We start from the raw sequence: 18,867 nt of genomic DNA, 5'->3' as shown, positions 1-18,867 counted from the left end.
AGAATTCTGAGATAATTATCTTGTTAATTCAGAAAAACAGGGCAATTTTTTTTTCTCAAGTGAATGCATTACGCTTCCGTAACTTTAGAATTGATTTTAAAATTTTACTTATCAGTTTTACAGCACATCTTAGACAGGCCCCAGAATACATTTTAGATCTATTAATTCCTTATGAGCCTGATTGTAACCTGAGGTCTGCGGGTAAGTCTCTCCTATAGTCTTAGATCCAAATTCATTTCAAGAGGGGATCGAACATTTGCTTTCAGGGCCCCAAAACTATGGAATGCGCTTCCCAAAGAGCTCAGATTAGCTAAGGGTGTATTTTTAAAACGCTCTTAAAGACCCACTTTTTTCAAGTTATCATTTGTCATTTTACACTTGTTTGACCCTATTTTGAAAAGTGTATTATTATTATTATTATTATTATTATCATTATTATTATTATATATAATCTATCCTGGCCTGATCGGATGACAAACATTTTAGTCAGTAGTCAAGTTATCCTTACAACATGAAAAGAGATGTAAGAAGAGTTGAATATAAACAGCAGTGAGTGCGGTCCATCATCCACTGGGACGAGTGTCCAGCTTCACTCCCTGAGGCGGCTGGCGGCCAGGAGACACTGCAGTCCACAGGAGACACTGCAGTCCACAGGAGACACTGCAGTCCACAGAGCCTCGGGCTTTAAAGGCCAGACAGAGACCGACAGTTACAGCTGTGACGGTGTGTCAGGAAACACACAGGACGCTCATTCTGTCCAGCTGTGAGTGTGTGAGGTAAGAGACATTAAATGTTTCTGCATTCAGGTATGATGTGTTTCTGGGAAGCTAGCTCGTGTTCACACGTTGAGTATTGTATAAACACTTTTTATTATTGCTGCATTATTGCTATGCTAGGATTACTTTAGAATGTAGTACTTTTTAAAGGATAATTATTTATTAATATTTGCAACCTGTGCCTTAGATTTTGCCATCATGATGTTTGATTGTGTTGAAAATGTGTGAAAATGTCATGACTTATTTCACTGTAGAGCTTGATGTAGCTTCAGTTCAATACACACACACACACACACACACACACACAGGGCCAACAGGTAATCTCCTATAGCTGAACCCAGAAAGTGATTAAAACACATTAACACTCACTGCAGTGGAACCTTCCTGCATCCAATTACCGATTAACAATCGCCTGAAACTCTATATTGCAGTATTAGTTATGTTATTTTAACTAGCATGAGCTAGAACTCAAGAACTCTGATGCTGCGTTCAGTGCATATTGGATTTTCTGTAAATATGACTTGCTGACTGGGAAAAAACACTTACATCAACCTCCTAGTGGTAATGAAGCAGAATATGTGGGGAATTTTTTGCGCCTCCGTTATTTCCCACCTGGCATCACAAATTTAGGAAGTGAGTCAACACAAGCGGTGAACACAGCAGAGAATCCACCGATGTCAGCAGTCAGTTTTAAAAATGATCCAATCTATTGGTGTGCTATTTAAAGACATGTTCAACTGCAGTGTGGGTGTTATTGTGTTGAAAAGATGGTTTTTAATCACTTTTTTGGGTTCAGCTGTTGGACATGACGTTGGCCCTGTATGTGTGTATTGGACAGCAGTGCTCCTGTTTAACTGAAACCACGTCAAGCTCCACAGTGAAGTGAGTGATGACATCTTGAACACAATCAATTGTCATGACGGCAAAAAAACAGGTAAATAAGGCCCATGTTGAAAATGACCGGATTTATCCTTTAACTATTGACTGTTGGTTGATGTCTCCATAAAATGATTTATTCTCTGATTAATTATTGAGGGAATGATTAGCTAAATATCACAACATCCTCAGTGGCATTGGTGTAAAATGAAGACATCACAAATCATATGGCAGTTCTCCACTCCTGTTATAGAACTACATAAGAGGAGTGGAGCAGTAGATGTGTATGTGAAAAAAATCAAGCCCATCCCATGTGAACAGGACGAATTTTGGTTTAATCATGGCTGGTGATTTGAATACATTTAAACCATTTGTGTGAATTTACTGTGAAACATCACAGAAAATAATAATTCCACAAGCAGTGTGTTACTTTGTCATGGTAGATTAGCTGAAACAATGCAGGGAAATCTATTTAAAAGCTTATTCAAGAATGCTTCATAATCTCCATGTATTTCTGCAAATATAAGTATTTAAACTAGTTTTCAACAACAGGAGAGGTTTGTTCTTTGTGTCCTGAAGAAGTAAAAAGCAAGCAGAAACATCAGATAGCCTTTGCTAAACAGGGAATCAGTTAGCTGCTGATATTTCTGTGACTTCTTGGCATGAATTTATTTCTGACTGGAATAGCAGCATCAAATCACTTTTCATTTTCAGATTATGGAATTTTTCTATATGAGCTTCATGTCACTAACCCAATGTGTGTTGTATCTGTTTTTTTCCACATATTGTAAACAGTATGATTTCATAACATCTCTGTTCAAATAGGAAAAAAGTGGAATTGTTAGACAACATGTTTGTTTCCCTGGTGAACCAAACATAAGATACATAAGTTACAGGTGAAAATGTGACTTTTATGAACCTTTTTCACAACTAGGAAGACACTCAGATGATTGGGCATGCCAATATATTGAATTTCATACAGTTGAAGCAATTCTCAAATGTAAAGTTTTATTATGACAAATATTTTATTAACTATAGAACTCTTCACCTATAAGTTACTTACTCTGAGTATGGTTCATTGTCTTGTGGAACAGGCGTGAAACTGTGTGGCTGACTAAGTCAGTATCATCTTTTAAATCACTCCTAAAAACAGACTTTTATCGAAAAGCTTATCTTTAATCCTGTCAATCAAGTTTGCCTCGTTCATTATTGCATTTTTTAATCATCATTTAATCATATTTTGTGTTATTTACTGTCACTTGTCCTTTGTTTGTGTTTTTATCTCTTTGCTATACTTATTTAATCAGTACCTTCAGTTTAATTTTAATGTTTTCTTCCTTGCACTTGTTCCTTGTTGTGAAACACTCTGTAACTTTGGTTTTGAAAAGTGCTTTATAAATAAAGTTTATCCAGACAGATGGAGCCAGCGCTCTGTTTTGAGTCCAGGAACACTTCCTGTCTGAGGACCATCTATCCTCTGTCTGTCCGCGTCTCTCTCTACCTGCTGCTGGGCGTCATGGTCGTCTTGACGGTGTGTGGGAACGTTCTGGTCGTCGTGTCGGTCGCTCAGTTCAAGCAGCTCCACACTCCCACCAACTACCTCATCCTCTCCCTGGCCGTCTCCGACCTGCTGCTGGGGCTGCTGGTCATGGTCCCCAGTATGATCCGATGTGTGGAGACCTGCTGGTATTTTGGAGATGTATTCTGTAAAGTCTACAACAGTGCTGATGTCTTGTTGTGCACAGCCTCAATTCTAAATCTGTCTTTCATATCGATTGACCGATATTATGCTGTTTGCCAGCCTCTGCTGTATAGAAGTAAAATAACTGTTAATGCTGTGTTGATCATGATTCTGGTCAGTTGGAGTGTTTCGGCTGTAGTGGGCTTTGGAATGATCTTCCTCAAGCTCAATATTTTGGGAATTGAGGAGTTCTACTATGATCATGTTGCATGTGAAGGAGGATGTGTTTTGTTTCAGAGTGGACTGTCGAGTACAGTCTCATCGGTTCTCTCCTTTTACATTCCCGGAGTTGTCATGCTCGGCATTTACCTGAAGATTTTCCTGGTGGCACAGAGACAAGTGCGCAGCATCCACAACACGAGAACATCTGATCCGTCCCAAACTAAAGCCACCAAAACACTCGCTATCATCATGGGGGCATTTCTTTCTTTTTGGACTCCTTTTTTTGTGTGTAACGTCATTGATCCCTTCATCAGTTACTCGACTCCACCGGCATTGTTCGAAACACTGTTGTGGGTCGGCTATTTGAATTCTACTGTGAATCCTTTGGTGTACGCATTCTTTTACAGTTGGTTCAGAAAGGCATTTCGAGTGATCATTTCAGGTAAAATCTTTAATTCTGACATTTCAGACATAAAACTGTTCACAGAATAAATCTTAAAAATTTGGCATGGCAGGTGCCTCTCAGAGAAATAAGCTTATGAATGTATGGCAGAAAAAAGTATGGCAGAAAAAATAAAGCTTATTACACTTTTCTTTCTCAACAGTCACTGCTGATGTCTCCATTAACAAGACACGTATTCCTCAACAATAATAATAATAATAATAACAATAACTTACCTTATAGCATTTATCAAAACAGAGTTACAAAGTTCTTACAAAGTGCCTCACAGGAGAAAAGACAGCTGGGATAGAAATAAGAGATAAAATGTGAAACAAAATACATGGAATAAAACATTCCAGAACATTAAGCATAAACAAGCACAGATCCTGTACAGACCCATGGCGCGTGTTCAATTCAATTCACTGCACTGAAGCATTACGACACGGTTATCAGTTAAATAATTCCACTAACGTCACTTAAATACCACAGGTAATAACGTTACCTAACATTAAGGTTTATAGGGCAACGGAAGAAGTAGATGTATGTAAATTAACAGCAGAGAGTGGGGCTCAGTGTGGGAGGCAGGGGCGTCACCAAGGTTTGAATACATCTGGGGCTGAGCCCAAGTAATGTGGGGCTGAACCTGGGAGGGACATTCCATGTATTTTACCTTACAGATCAAATTGGGCAGCATTTGGGGCACTCTACTGCGTTACAAGCCCAGTTACAAGATGCTTCGCATTGAAGAATCCTGTAATGTACACATCACTATGCAGTTAACTTAAATCGTAAATTGATGAAATTAAAGATCTTATAACATACATCTCTATTATAATAGAATGGAATTGTTTTAAATAATTATTATAACTTGGCACCAACAGCTGAAAACATAAAATAAACAGAAAAAGGCTTTAGTGAAGCCATGGGTGGTGCAGTGTCCTGTCTAGATCTGGGTTTGGTTGGTGACCCTGACTTCCTCAATCTCTTATTGTCCTTGCTAAGATACTGATAGAATGGACAACATTACCTTTAAAAAAATACAATTCATTTGGTTCATATTTTACTAGCATTTCCTTGTTTGAAGGTGATTGTACCTGAGTATCACTATTTTGTGCCACTTCCCTCAAAACTTGCTCAACTTCCTCTTGCTAGAGGAAACATGACGTGACAAAAAAGTCAGCTCTCAAAATATTATTCATTAATATTTATTATACATGTGCTGGATGATTTAAATTAATGCACCATGTTGAGACTTTCTTATGAACTGAATATTATTGTGTACAAGGGTACCAGTTAGGGGATGGGCATCACTTTTATAGCATCAACAGCTTTTGCCAAACCTGGAACACACTAGAGGGCGTCTCTTAGTCAGAGACGCCCTCTAGAGGCCATCTCACGAAGCGACATCTCACTAAGCATTACCTGACTGACTGACTAAGTGACTGAATGCATGACCTGAACTTGCCGTGTAATGCCCTCGGCTGCGCTGTGGTAAAAATACTATTACTACTAATGCTGATGCTACTACTACTGCTACTCCTACTACTGCTGCTACTACTACTACTGCTACCAGTACTACTACCGCTACTACTACTACTACTGCTGCTACTACTACTACTGCTACTACCACTGCTACTACAAGATACTACTACTGCTGCTACTACTACTGTCATATATATATCTATATATGGGCAATAGTCACATGTTAAGTGTTACGACAGTTGTTAGTTGTTAGCTGTTGCAGTTGATGCTAATAAATAAAGCTGAGTTTATAAAGTAACTCGACCCTCAACCTTTCTACAACTACTCCTACTGCTACTACTACTACTACTATTACTAGGCTACTGCTACTACTACTACTCCTACTACTACTGCTACTAATACTACTACTACTACTATTACTTCTACTACAACGAACGCAGGCACATGACTGGAAGCTAATATGGCCAACCGTTAGCTAACAGTCAGCACTCTAGAAAAGTTAGCCATGCTAGCTCCCAGGAGGGTGCTGAAGTTCATAGCATGCATAACCTTTCACTCACCCCCGGATAGGCTAAAGCTAGCGAACGTCTCAGTGTCTGTAAAATTGATCCCCCGGCACTTTACGGTCTGGTCTGTATGGAATGTAAGCTGCTGTCCCGTTTAAATGTACCATTTAAATGTCAATAAAGAAAATAAACATGGTCACATTGTATGAATTATTGTCCACTTACACCCGCTTCATATTACAGGTCGCAGTACTATGTAAATACATATGAACGCAAATATGTTGTTGTATAATTATTTTTTGTTAATGAACAGTTCATACATTGTTAGAAATTAACAGTGCAATAACTAAATGGTAAGTTAGGCCAGTTAGACAATAACATCATTTAAGATCAAATAACGCAGCCACGTTACTGTGTAATAGCATTTTTGTTAACGTCTAATTAGGAATAGTTCATACGTTGTTAGGGACCTGTAAAACGAAGGGTTACCCTAATTTCTTTTCGAACTGAACATTGGCGGGTTTTTATGAAGATTAGTTTTCTTTTTGTTGATGAAGAGAACTGAACTTCGATAGAACTGTCGGACTGATTTGTGATTGGCTGGATTACTTCCTTGTTTTGATGTTTCATTTGGAGTACCAGGAAAACCCAAAGTGATTTTTTTTGTTACGTTATTAACTAAACTAAAATTAACTGAACTCACATTCTTTCTTATTTTGATCTAATACAATTATTACTTGAAATTGAGAATTTTGTGTTGTTTGTGCTTATTTCTCTTATGTTGAGTGTTTATTGCTATTTATATTGCAAAGCTACATTCTATTGATTACCGGTTATCTTGGTTATAATTCTGGTTCAGGATAATGTTCATGATGTACATGGATCCTTTGTGGGGTTTGACTCTTGACTCTGACTAAACAGTCAATCTTTTGTCAAACTATTCTGACTGGCACCCAGTGAAACTTAGTCAAACCCTACAACATACACAAATAATGATGAAAATGCGGAAGACCTAACATGGAATGATAACAGCTCTCTGCAAAGCTGTTAAAATACCAAAGGAATGTGTCAGCCATGGATTCAAAGAGATGTAATGCTGAGCCTGCACTTTGGTTTTGTTAATTTGGAGACAATAAGTCAAAGGGAGCAGCGGTTTTGTTCTGTTTCAGAGAATACTTGATTAACAGTGATGTTTCTTTAAACCCTGTTGTGAGTCCTGCTGCTGTAACCTGCCAATCAAAGGTTAAAGTTATGAACCTTCTCTAATGTTTTCACACACATCTCTGTGTGTGATGGAGATGGACAGACGGAAGAACTGATTAACTTTTCATGTTGATTGGCCAAAAGTGGGTGTGGTGGTGGGCGTGGCATATTACCAAAAGGTGCATAACTGCCTTGCGGGGTGTTGACACGGAGGAGGTCTGTGCTCTACTGAGCACATTTTCTAGTTTTTTTTTTTTTTTTTCTTGGTTGATCTCAATTTTGCCACAGAAGTTGCAAGGGCTTGCTGAAGTGCAGCCTAAGACAAAGAATATGCCAGTTCTGTAATACAGATGGTCAAATCCCCAGTAAACAGTTAAGGTTTGTCCATTTAATTCATATCTATGGCTATGAAACAGCCATAAAATTAAAACCCTCCGGTCACCAGCCTGCCTCTCTAATGCTTGGCTGCTGCTGCTCCATTAGAAGTGTTTCTAATATAATATATATAATAATAATATATAATATATGCGGTATTAATTTAAATCTGTAACCACATTACCTTTCCCGAAACTTTCTCCCCATTCCTCTTTATTGTTCAAATGTGTTTTTATCCTGGATTGTGTCCAGACTAATTCTGGTCACAATACAAGCCTTACCACCTCCAGATCAGACATGAAACATCTGATAACAATGCTGCCAAAATCTGATTCTATGATCAGGATCTACGCATCATATGTCAGATTTTATAGATTATTTTAGCCTCTCCCAGTCTGTTAAAGGGCCTACCCATGAAAAGGGACACACTTTGGACCTTGTTCTATCATCTGGTGTTTGTTTGTAATAGATTACTGTATGTCCGACCATAAGGCTATTGTTTTTAATGTACCCATATCCCAGCCTGCTCCTGTACGATGTTCTCGTGTCTATTCATGTGTTTTCAATTCAAGCTCTGCAAGTAAGTTCTCTGAGGCATTTCTTGCGTCCGACCAAGCTTTTATTCCAGCTCCAACGCACAATATAGAGGAGTATGGAGGCATATTTCCGCCAAAACAAATCGCACATAAACCCAAGATTGTGAAATGGTTCAGTCGTAAAAAACGAATCTGAAAACCCAAAGTCAGTTCTGTAAATCTATAAACAGGATTGTAACCCATGTTTTACAAATTAAATCCTTAACTATGACTATTTATGCCTTCAATTCTCATTTTGCAGCTCTGTTTATATGTTTATCAATACCTATCACTACTACTACGTTTATCAATAAGTTGGGGTTTTTTTTACGTTCACACTTTTGGCTGTTTGTGCCCTCACTCGTAAAACACTATTCGTACGTAGACAGCATTTTCCTAATTCTGACCCAGAAGTGATGCATTTTTAATGTGGTTTCCACCTTGACAGTTTCAAAATAAAAGTTCTGGTTTAAGCAAGGCACTTACAGTACTACACCAGTAGATGGAAGTATTACTATTTGTGTAACTGATTAAGTGGGCTCGCATGAGCTTCAAACCAACGAAATCCAGGTCGCTGGTGCTGAAGAGAGGAAAGACTATGGACAAGTTCCGCTTCATTCTTGACAGCACTCCAATCCCAACCATCACAGAGAAACCAGTGAAGAGCCTGGGTAAGGTGCTCGACTGTAGCCTGAGGGATACAGCATCCATCCGAGCAACCAACCAGGAGCTGGAAGCCTGGTTAGCTGCAGTGGACAAATCAAGCCTACCAGGCAAGTTCAAGGCCTGGATGTACCAACACGCTATCCTCCCACGGATCTTCTGGCCTCTTCTGGTCTACAAGGTCTCGATCTCTACAATCGAGGGCTTTGAGAAGAGGGTCAGGTTCCTTCGCAAGTGGCTTGGACTGCCTCGAAGCCTAAGCAGCATCGCCCTGTACGGTCATAACAACATGCTGAAGCTCCCCATCAGCAGCCTGAGCGAGGAGTTCAAGGTGACCCGTACAAGGGAGGTTCTGCAGTGCCGGGAATCTCACGACCCAAAAGTCTCCCAGGCCGGCATCGAGGTCAGGACAGGAAGGAAGTGGAGGGCAGTAGAGGCAGTGGAGAACGCAGAGTCTTGGTTGCAGCACAGCATGCTGGTGGGGATGGTGACCCGTGGAAGAGCTGGCCTTGGTAGCATTTCAACACCACCCTACGACAAGGCCCAGGGGAAGTATGGGAGGAAGCTGGTCTAGGCAGAGGTGCGTGCAGCAGTCGAGGAAGGGCGAGCCAGCAGGATGGTCGGGATGCAGCAGCAGGGAGCTTGGACAAGATGGGAGCAGGCGGTGGAGAGAAAGGTCTCATGGCCTGAGCTCTGGAAGGCCGAGCCTCAGCGCATCAAGTTCTTAATCCAATCGGTTTACGGCGTCCTACCGAGCCCATCCAGCCTATTCGGCTGGGGGAAGATCGACTCTTCAGCGTGCCTGCTGTGCCTGAAGAGGGGAACCCTCGAGCACATCCTCAGCTGCTTTCCGAGAGCCCTGGGCGAGGGGTGCTACCTCGCCCAGGGCTCTCGCCATGGAGATTGTAGTTTTCACTGAACGTCCTTATTGATATTTTGGTCTGTAACTTTTTCGTCCTTGTTTAATTAGTTTCATTAGTTTAGCTTAGCTCGTAGCAAATATGGAGGGTATAGATGAAAGACTGGCAGAACAAGTTAGACAGTATCGCCACCTGTGTGATTCTTCAATGAAAGAATACAAAGATGCGCAGATGGCATTAACGTTGTGGAAAGAGATTGCCGATACCCTGAATATCAGTATGTTGGACTGCAAACGTCGGTGGAAAAATCTACGGGACAGGTAGGCTATGTTTACTATCCTTGCTATCTTTATTGGTCAGACGAAAATGTTACAGTAGGCTAAACAATAATCACTCGGTGGTCGAGAAGATTATTCTGTATCATGGAAGTTTAACGTTAGGATAGCTTCTGGTTACCAGAGACGACTGAAACCTTTCGCCGAAGCATAAATTACAAACGTCGCACGGCTCTTTATTTTCTGTCGAGCGACACTTATCAAAGGTGTCGAGCGCCCTACTATAAATCAGCCTTAAGCTTTCTTCCGCCCAGTGAAGAAAACTGTCATGTTTGACAGAGGCAACTGAAGTTGCCTGCAGGTGGTTGTGGATCAGGAGAGTGGATCCATGGGTGAAGTAGTGCTACCTGGGCACAAGCCGGGGCTGGGTCGCCTGGGTGAGGGTGTCTGATGTTGTGAGACCCGAAACACCCGATGACCCAGGAACATCACTGATGATGTGTCCAGGTGCATCGCAAGACGTATGCTTAACCACCTTGACAGTTTCAGACAGACAGGGGTGGCGCTGTAATGGCGACACGTGGAGAGGCGTCTATCAGCGTGCATTACCTGGGTTTGCATGTGTTTGCGTTTGTCGAGTGGCAACTACAGCGGTAATTTCTCACAAGAGCCCTGTACAACACATTAGTCAACTGGATTATTTTGTCTTATTTATTTTGCATCAAGTGACAATCATGAGGAAATGGATTTCCCTACTGCTGATGTTCCTGTTTTGGACAATCGAGTCGTTACTGGCAACACCCGTGGGAACAAGTGCTCTTGGAGGCGGAATATCACGGTACACTCGGGAGAATATACTGCTGCTACGAAATCTGGACTACTGTTGGGAGTTAATAACAAAGCAGTGCGGAGAGGGCCGCAATCAGCAGGACAAAGTGCCCAAGAGGAGGCGGGGGAGAAGGGGGGGAGTTAGGCAGAGACTGAAGAGACTCACCGGCACACAGGTATGTCCGCCGCTCCCCTCTATCATGCTTGCTAATGTCCGATCTTTATGCAACAAACTGGACGAATTACAAGCAAATATAACATGCCAGTGGGCATACAAGGAGGCCAGTCTGATCTGCCTCACAGAGACTTGGCTTGACAACACGATCGCCGACTCAGAACTCTCTCTAGATGGCTTCGGGACCCCACTCAGATTAGACCGGGACACTGTGAGCAGCCAGAAGAGACATTGGGGGGGGCTTATGTGTGTACATAAACAGAGCATGGAGTAAGACCGCTAAAATGAAGGATTCCTGCTGTACACCTGATATAGAGCTGCTAGCCGTGACATTTAGACCCAAGTATCTCCCCCGAGAGTTCGGTCAGCTTGCTTTAGTGCTTGTTGCCATCTGGCAACCTCACACGCGCGTCAGAGGCTATAGCCATGTGTGTTCATCATATTGAATGCGCATCTCCAGACTCCCCTGTCCTCATCCTTGGGGATTTCAACGGCTGTAGGCTGAACAAAACACTCCTGACTTATCAGCAGTATATCACATGCGCCACCAGGGGTGATAAAACAATTGACCTCTGTTATGGCAATGCTAAGAATGCATACAAAGCCCACAAAAAAATACCCCTTAGTACTGCCGACCACAATGCTATCCATCTCATCTCTGCCTACCGCACAAAGTTACAGAGAGAGGGCGTGGTTAAGAAACTGGTGAAAGTATGGGACAATAATGCATGTGAGATATTAAAGGGCTGTTTTGACTGTACAGAGTGGGAGGTGCTAACTCAGGGGGGCAGTCTAGAGGAGGCTACTGATGTTGTCACTCACTACATCACCTTTTGCGAGGAGATGATAGTCCCCACAAAATCTGTCAAGGTATTTTCTAACAATAAGCCCTGGAAAAAACAAAAGCTCTGAAAGTAACACTCAACGAAAAGAAAATAGCATTTATCTCAGGAAACAGAACTGAGTCCAAACTCATTCAGAACAAGTTGAACAAACAAATAAAAGAGGCCAAGAGAGTGTACAAGGAGAAATTTGAGAAGCTCTTCCGGGAAGGCAAAGCCAGGGACGCCTGGCGAGGCATTAAACCACTGGCTGGCCTCCCTAATACTCCAACCATACCCAAATCTGAGGCAAAAGACTGTGTCAGCATGGCAGAGAACTTGAACAACTTCTACTGCAGGTTTGACCAGCACAACTTTACACTGGAGAGGGAGGAGCTATCTGACCTGGCTACCATGTCACTCACCACTGCAAACCTGGAACTGCAGCCTGGGGAGGTAGAACTCACCCTGAAGAGGATAAACCCAAACAAAGCACCTGGGCCTGACCAGATCTGTGGCAGCCTGCTGAAGGCCTGCTGCAGTCAACTGTCCGGTGTTTTCTGCGAGCACTTTGGCAGAACACTCAATCCCTACAATATGGAAATCCTCTATTATTTGTCCAGTACCCAAGAAAAGCAACCCCACCTGTGATAACGACTACTGACCCGTAGCCTTAACATCCCTGGTAATGAAAAGCTTTGAGAGGCTTGTTCTTTCCCAGTTACAGAAGGAAGTAGACGTGCACACTGACCCTCTCCAGTTTGCATATAAACAACATAGGGGGGTTGATGATGCTGTTCTGACACTGCTGCACGGTGCTTATACCCACCTTGAGAAGCCCAAGGCATATGTCAGAATGGTCTTTGTGGACTTCTCAAGCGCCTTTAACACAGTGCAACCCCACCTGATGGGTCAAAAGCTGCTCCAAATGGACATCAATTCACATCTGATCTTCCCATCACAACTGCCTAAAAGACATTAAAAGTTGGATGTCCCAAAATCATTTGCACCTAAACAACAATAAGTCTGAAATATTGCTAATTGGCCCCCCTCACTCCATCAACTCTTTTCAGAATGATCTAGGTTCTTTGGGACCTTACGTCAAAACTTCTGCGAGGAACTTGGGTGTGGTTTTTGATCAGGACCTCAATTTGAGGAGCAGGTTAAGAAAGTTGTTCAGACTTGCTTTCTTCAGCTTAGAACTATTTCTAAAATCAGAACATTCCTGTCTTTTAATGACTTGCAGAAAGTAATTCATGCTTTTATATCCTCTCGCCTGGATTACTGTAACTCCCTCTATTCCTGCCTCACCCAGAAGCAAATCTCACGCCTTAAGCTAGTCCAAAACGCTGCTGCCAGAATGCTAATGGGTCTAAAGAAACGGGAGCATATCACCCCTGTCCTAGCATCCTTGCATTGGCTGCCTATAAACTTTAGAATTGATTTTAAAATTTTACTTATCACTTTTAAAGCATGTCTTGGACAGGCCACAGACTACATTTTAGATCTTTTAATTCCTTATGAGCCTGTAACCTGAGGTCTGCAGGAAAGTCTCTCCTAGTTGTTCTTAGATCCAAATTCATTTCAAGAGGGGATCGAGGATTTGCTGTCAGGGCCCCAGAACTATGGAATGCGCTTCCCAAAGAGTTCAGATTAGCTAAGGGTGTATTGACTTTAAAATACTCTTAAAGACCCTCTTTTTTAGTGGTTTTTTTTTTAGTTTCATTGGCTTTTCTGTAAACTTTTTGCTCTATGCATTCTTAAGTTAGCATTTGTCAATTTACCCTTGTTTTTCTTTGTGTTGAATTGTCACTGTTTTACTACTGTTTTATTGTGTTGTGTTGTTTTATTATTCTTTTCATTGTGTAAAGCACTTTGTAACTTCTGTTTTGAAAAGTGCTATATTCAAAAAATATATTATTATTATTATTATATAATAATCTATCCTGGCCTGATTGGATGACAAACATTTTAGTCAGTAGTCAAGTTATCCTTATAACATGAAAAGAGATGTAAGAAGAGTTGAATATAAACAGCAGTGAGTGCGGTCCATCATCCACTGGGACGAGTGTCCAGCTTCACTCCCTGAGGCGGCTGGCGGCCAGGAGACACTGCAGTCCACAGGAGACACTGCAGTCCACAGGAGACACTGCAGTCCACAGGAGACACTGCAGTCCACAGAGCCTCGGGCTTTAAAGGCCAGACAGAGACCGACAGTTACAGCTGTGACGGTGTGTCAGGAAACACACAGGACGCTCATTCTGTCCAGCTGTGAGTGTGTGAGGTAAGAGACACTTTAACTAAATGTTTCTGCATTCAGGTATGATGTGTTTCTGGGAAGCTAGCTCGTGTTCACACGTTGAGTATTGTATAAACGCTTTTTATTATTGTTGCATTATTGCTATGCTAGGATTACTTTAGAATGTAGGACTTTTTAAAGGATAATTATTTATCAATATTTCCAACCTGTGCCTTAGATTTTGCCATCATGATGTTTGATTGTGTTGAAAATGTGTGAAAATTTCATGACTTATTTCACTGTAGAGCTTGATGTAGCTTCAGTTCAATACACACACACACACACACACACACAGGGCCAACAGGTAATCTCCTATAGCTGAACCCAGAAAGTGATTAAAACACATTAACACTCACCGCAGTGGAACCTTCCTGCATCCAATTACCGATTATCAATTGCCTGAAACTCTATATTTCAGTATTAGTTATGTTATTTTAACTAGCATGAGCTAGACCTCAAGAACTCTGATGCTGCGTTCAGTGCATATTGGATTTTCTGTAAATATGAATTGCTGACTGGGAAAAAACATTTACATCAACGTCCTAGTGGTAATGAAGCAGAATATGTGGGGAATTTTTTGCGCCTCTGTTATTTCCCACCTGGCATCACAAATTTAGGAAGTGAGTCAACACAAGCGGTGAACACAGCAGATAATCCACCGATGTCAGCAGTCAGTTTTAAAAATGATCCAATCTATTGGTGTGCTATTTAAAGACATGTTCAACTGCAGTGTGGGTGTTATTGTGTTGAAAAGATGGTTTTTAATCACTTTTTGGGTTGAGCTGTTGGACATGACGTTGGCCCTGTATGTGTGTAGGGTTAGGGTTAGGGTTAGGGTTAGGGTTTTATTTACTGTGAAACATCACTGAAAATAATAATTCCACAAGCAGTGTTATTTTGTCATGGTAGATTAGCTGAAACAATGCAGGGAAATCTATTTAAAAGCTTATTCAAGAATCCATCATAATCTCCATGTATTTCTGCAAATATAAGTATTTAAACTAGTTTTCAACAACAGGAGAGGTTTGTTCTTTGTGTCCTGAAGAAGTAAAAAGCAAGCAGAAACATCAGATAGCCTTTGCTAAACAGGGAATCAGTTAGCTGCTGATATTTCTGTGACTTCTTGGCATGAATTTATTTCTGACTGGAATAGCAGCATCAAATCACTTTTCATTTTCAGATTATGGAATTTTTCTATATGAGCTTCATGTCACTAACCCAATGTGTGTTATATCTGCTTTTTTCCACATATTGTAAACAGTATGATTTCATAACATCTCTGTTCAAATAGGAAAAAAGTGGAATTGTTAGACAACATGTTTGTTTCCCTGGTGAACCAAACATAAGATATATAAGTTACAGGTGAAAATGTAACTTTTATGAACCTTTTTCACAACTAGGAAGACACTCAGATGATTGGGCATGCCAATATATTGAATTTCATACAGTTGAAGCAATTCTCAATTGTAAAGTTTTATTATGACAAATATTTTATTAACTATAGAACTCTTAACCTATAAGTTACTTACTCTAAGTATGGTTCATTGTCTTGTGGAACAGGTGTGAAACTGTGTGGCTGACTAAGTCAGTATCATCTTTTAAATCACTCCTAAAAACAGACTTTTATCGAAAAGCTTACCTTTAATCCTGTCAATCAAGTTTGCCTCGTTCATTATTGCATTTTTTAATCATCATTTAATCATATTTTGTGTTATTTACTGTCACTTGTTCTTTGTTTGTGTTTTTATCTCTTTGCTATGCTTTTTTATCAGTACCTTCAGTTTAATTTTAATGTTTTCTTCCTTGCACTTGTTCCTTGTTGTGAAGCACTTTGTAACTTTGGTTTTGAAAAGTGCTTTATAAATAAAGTTTATCCAGACAGATGGAGCCAGCGCTCTGTTTTGAGTCCAGGAACACTTCCTGTCTGAGGACCATCTATCCTCTGTCTGTCCGCGTCTCTCTCTACCTGCTGCTGGGCATCATGGTCGTCTTGACGGTGTGTGGGAACGCTCTGGTCGTCGTGTCGGTCGCTCAGTTCAAGCAGCTCCACACTCCCACCAACTACCTCATCCTCTCCCTGGCCGTCTCCGACCTGCTGCTGGGGCTGCTGGTCATGTTCCCCAATATGATCCGATGTGTGGAGACCTGCTGGTATTTTGGAGATGTGTTCTGTAAAGTCTACACCAGTGCTGATGTCTTGTTGTGCACAGCCTCAATTCTAAATCTGTCTTTCATATCGATTGACCGATATTATGCTGTTTGCCAGCCTCTGCTGTATAGAAGTAAAATAACTGTTAATGCTGTGTTGATCATGATTCTGGTCAGTTGGAGTGTTTCGGCTGTAGTGGGCTTTGGAATGGTCTTCCTCAAGCTCAATATTTTGGGAATTGAGGAGTTCTACTATACTCATGTTGCATGTGAAGGAGGATGTCTTTTGTTTCAGAGTGGAGTATCAAGTACAGTCTCATCGCTTCTCTCCTTTTACATTCCCGGAGTTGTCATGCTCGGTATTTACCTGAAGATTTTCCTGGTGGCACAGAGACAAGTGCGCAGCATCCACAACACGAGAACATCTGATCCATCCCAAACTAAAGCCACCAAAACACTCGCTATCATCATGGGGGCATTTCTTTCATTTTGGACTCCTTTTTTTGTGTGTAACGTCATTGATCCCTTTATCAGTTACTCGATTCCATCGGCATTGTTAGAAACACTGTTGTGGGTCGGCTATTTGAATTCTACTGTGAATCCTTTGGTGTACGCATTCTTTTACAGCTGGTTCAGAAAGGCATTTCGAGTGATCATTTCACGTAAAATCTTTAATTCTGACATTTCAGACACAAAACTGTTCACAGAATAAATCTTAAAAAAATTTGCCGTGGCAGGTGCCTCTCAGAGAAATGAGCTTATGAATGTATGGCAGAAAAAAGTATGGCAGAAAAAATTAAGATTATTACACTTTTCTTTCTCAATAGTCACTACTGATGTCTCCATTAACAAGACGCTTATTCCTAATACTACTACTACTAGTACTACTACTACTACTACTACCACTGCTAATAATAATAATCATAATGATAATAATAATAATAATTCTTACCTTGTAGCACATATCAAAACAGAGTTACAAAGTTCTTACGTTCTCTTAAGTGCTTCACAGGAGAAAAGACAGCTGGGATAGAAATAAAAGAGATAAAACATGAAACAAAATACATGGAATAAAACATTCCAGTACATAAGCATAAAAAACACAATCAATATGTAAAAATAGAAAATGGAACAGCATAATCAACATATATGGGACAAAATAAAACATTCAAAACAATCTAAAAACAAGGGCAGAGTAAAATCAAGTAGTTCAAGTAAAACCAAATCTAAAAAAGAGAGAAGGAGCCATTAAGGTGAAAGCTGCTGCAATGGACTAGTATACTGTACTACTATACTACTATACTATGGTATACTACTATACTGTGGTATAGTACTATTTATACTCTACTATAGTATACTACTATACTATGGTATACTACTATACTAATATACTACTATACTATGATATACTACTATACTATATATACTGCTATAATATGGTATACTACTATACGAATATACCACGGTATACTCCTATACTACTATACTATACTAATATACAACTATACTATGGTATACTACTATACTACTGTACTAGTACTATACTAATATACTACTGTACTAGTACTATACTATGGTATATTACTATACGACTATACTAATATACCACTGTACTGATTGATTGATTTAGTTGATTTAAGTGTCATACACACAAGGTGCCCAGCCCACACGGACTTACATAACACTATCACTTTTCTGCCATCGCAATTGCGTCTCTGTGCAAGGCTAGACAGATAACTAATAAAAAAGTCCAATAAACCGTTATCTTCTTTTCAGAATGGCTTTACTGGTGGCTTAAACTGTAAAATTAAAAAAATACAAACAATGGTACAGTGTTACTGTTGAGCTCACATACATTGTCCACATCTATATATGAACTCAAAATTCCATATGTGTACATAGTTCCATTTGTTTAAAGGATAAGGCCGGTGTTTTTTAATGCATTGCTTACCGTCAACAAATCCTATGAAATTAACAAAATCAACAATGCGTTTGCTCTACTCCCGTTACTTTCTGACATCCCACGTACTGTTTTTAGCCTTCGACCCGGAAGTCATTGGCTCTAATTGTAAGCTAAAAATCTTGAAATACAGCTCAAGACATAGTTTCAATTTTTAAAATCGCTAACTGTTACCACGAAAAGTCAGGCTGTTATAGTTATTACCAAGTCAAATTCAAATGGGAACAAGTTCTTCATTACGCCGGGGACTATTTTCGGTGCTACAGAACTACTTTCCTGAGATCGCAAAGTCTTTACAGCCGGCTTATTAAGTTGTTTGAGGAAAAAGTTGGCTGGCCCGGTGCATCGTGATGATGAAATATGCTGCCCAGTGCAACGGCATGGCTCTGTGACGTGTTTTTAATAGTTTTTTTAATACAATGGAGTTCTATGGCTGCTGGGACATGGCTTCATTGGGCACCGGCTACATGGACGAGACTTGTTGGCAAAACAAAATCATTGCTGATTTTGTTATTTTCATAGGATTTGTTGACGGTAAGAAATGCATTAAAAAACACCAGCCTTATCCTTTAAACACAATGAATTCAATTAAAATGAATTTGACTGATCTCAGGATATACAATTAGCTTGGACACATCAGCTCAAGAATTAGATAGCTAGCAACATCCCCCAAAAAAGCAGTACATTATTTCTACATACT

The 18,867-nt window shown here is 40.4% G+C and overlaps 2 protein-coding genes across 2 annotated transcripts; both read left to right on the top strand.

The window, feature by feature from the left end:
* Positions 1 to 3,168: 3,168 nt before the first annotated feature.
* LOC139932191 (trace amine-associated receptor 1-like) lies at positions 3,169 to 4,047 on the top strand. Its single transcript, XM_071925931.2, has one exon. It carries the CDS (start codon positions 3,169 to 3,171, stop codon positions 4,045 to 4,047), a length of 879 nt encoding a protein of 292 aa, XP_071782032.2.
* Positions 4,048 to 12,087: 8,040 nt separating this feature from the next.
* LOC139931653 (trace amine-associated receptor 1-like) lies at positions 12,088 to 16,919 on the top strand. The gene is made up of 2 exons (XM_071925254.1): positions 12,088 to 12,308; positions 15,929 to 16,919. Exons 1-2 carry the CDS (start codon positions 12,088 to 12,090, stop codon positions 16,917 to 16,919), a joined length of 1,212 nt encoding a protein of 403 aa, XP_071781355.1.
* The last annotated feature ends 1,948 nt before the right edge of the window (positions 16,920 to 18,867 follow it).

The sequence above is a fragment of the Centroberyx gerrardi genome, chromosome 17 (genome assembly GCF_048128805.1).
Source record: "Centroberyx gerrardi isolate f3 chromosome 17, fCenGer3.hap1.cur.20231027, whole genome shotgun sequence".
In the NCBI taxonomy this organism is placed as follows: domain Eukaryota; kingdom Metazoa; phylum Chordata; class Actinopteri; order Beryciformes; family Berycidae; genus Centroberyx; species Centroberyx gerrardi.
This window is presented reverse-complemented; position numbering and strand designations above follow the sequence as displayed.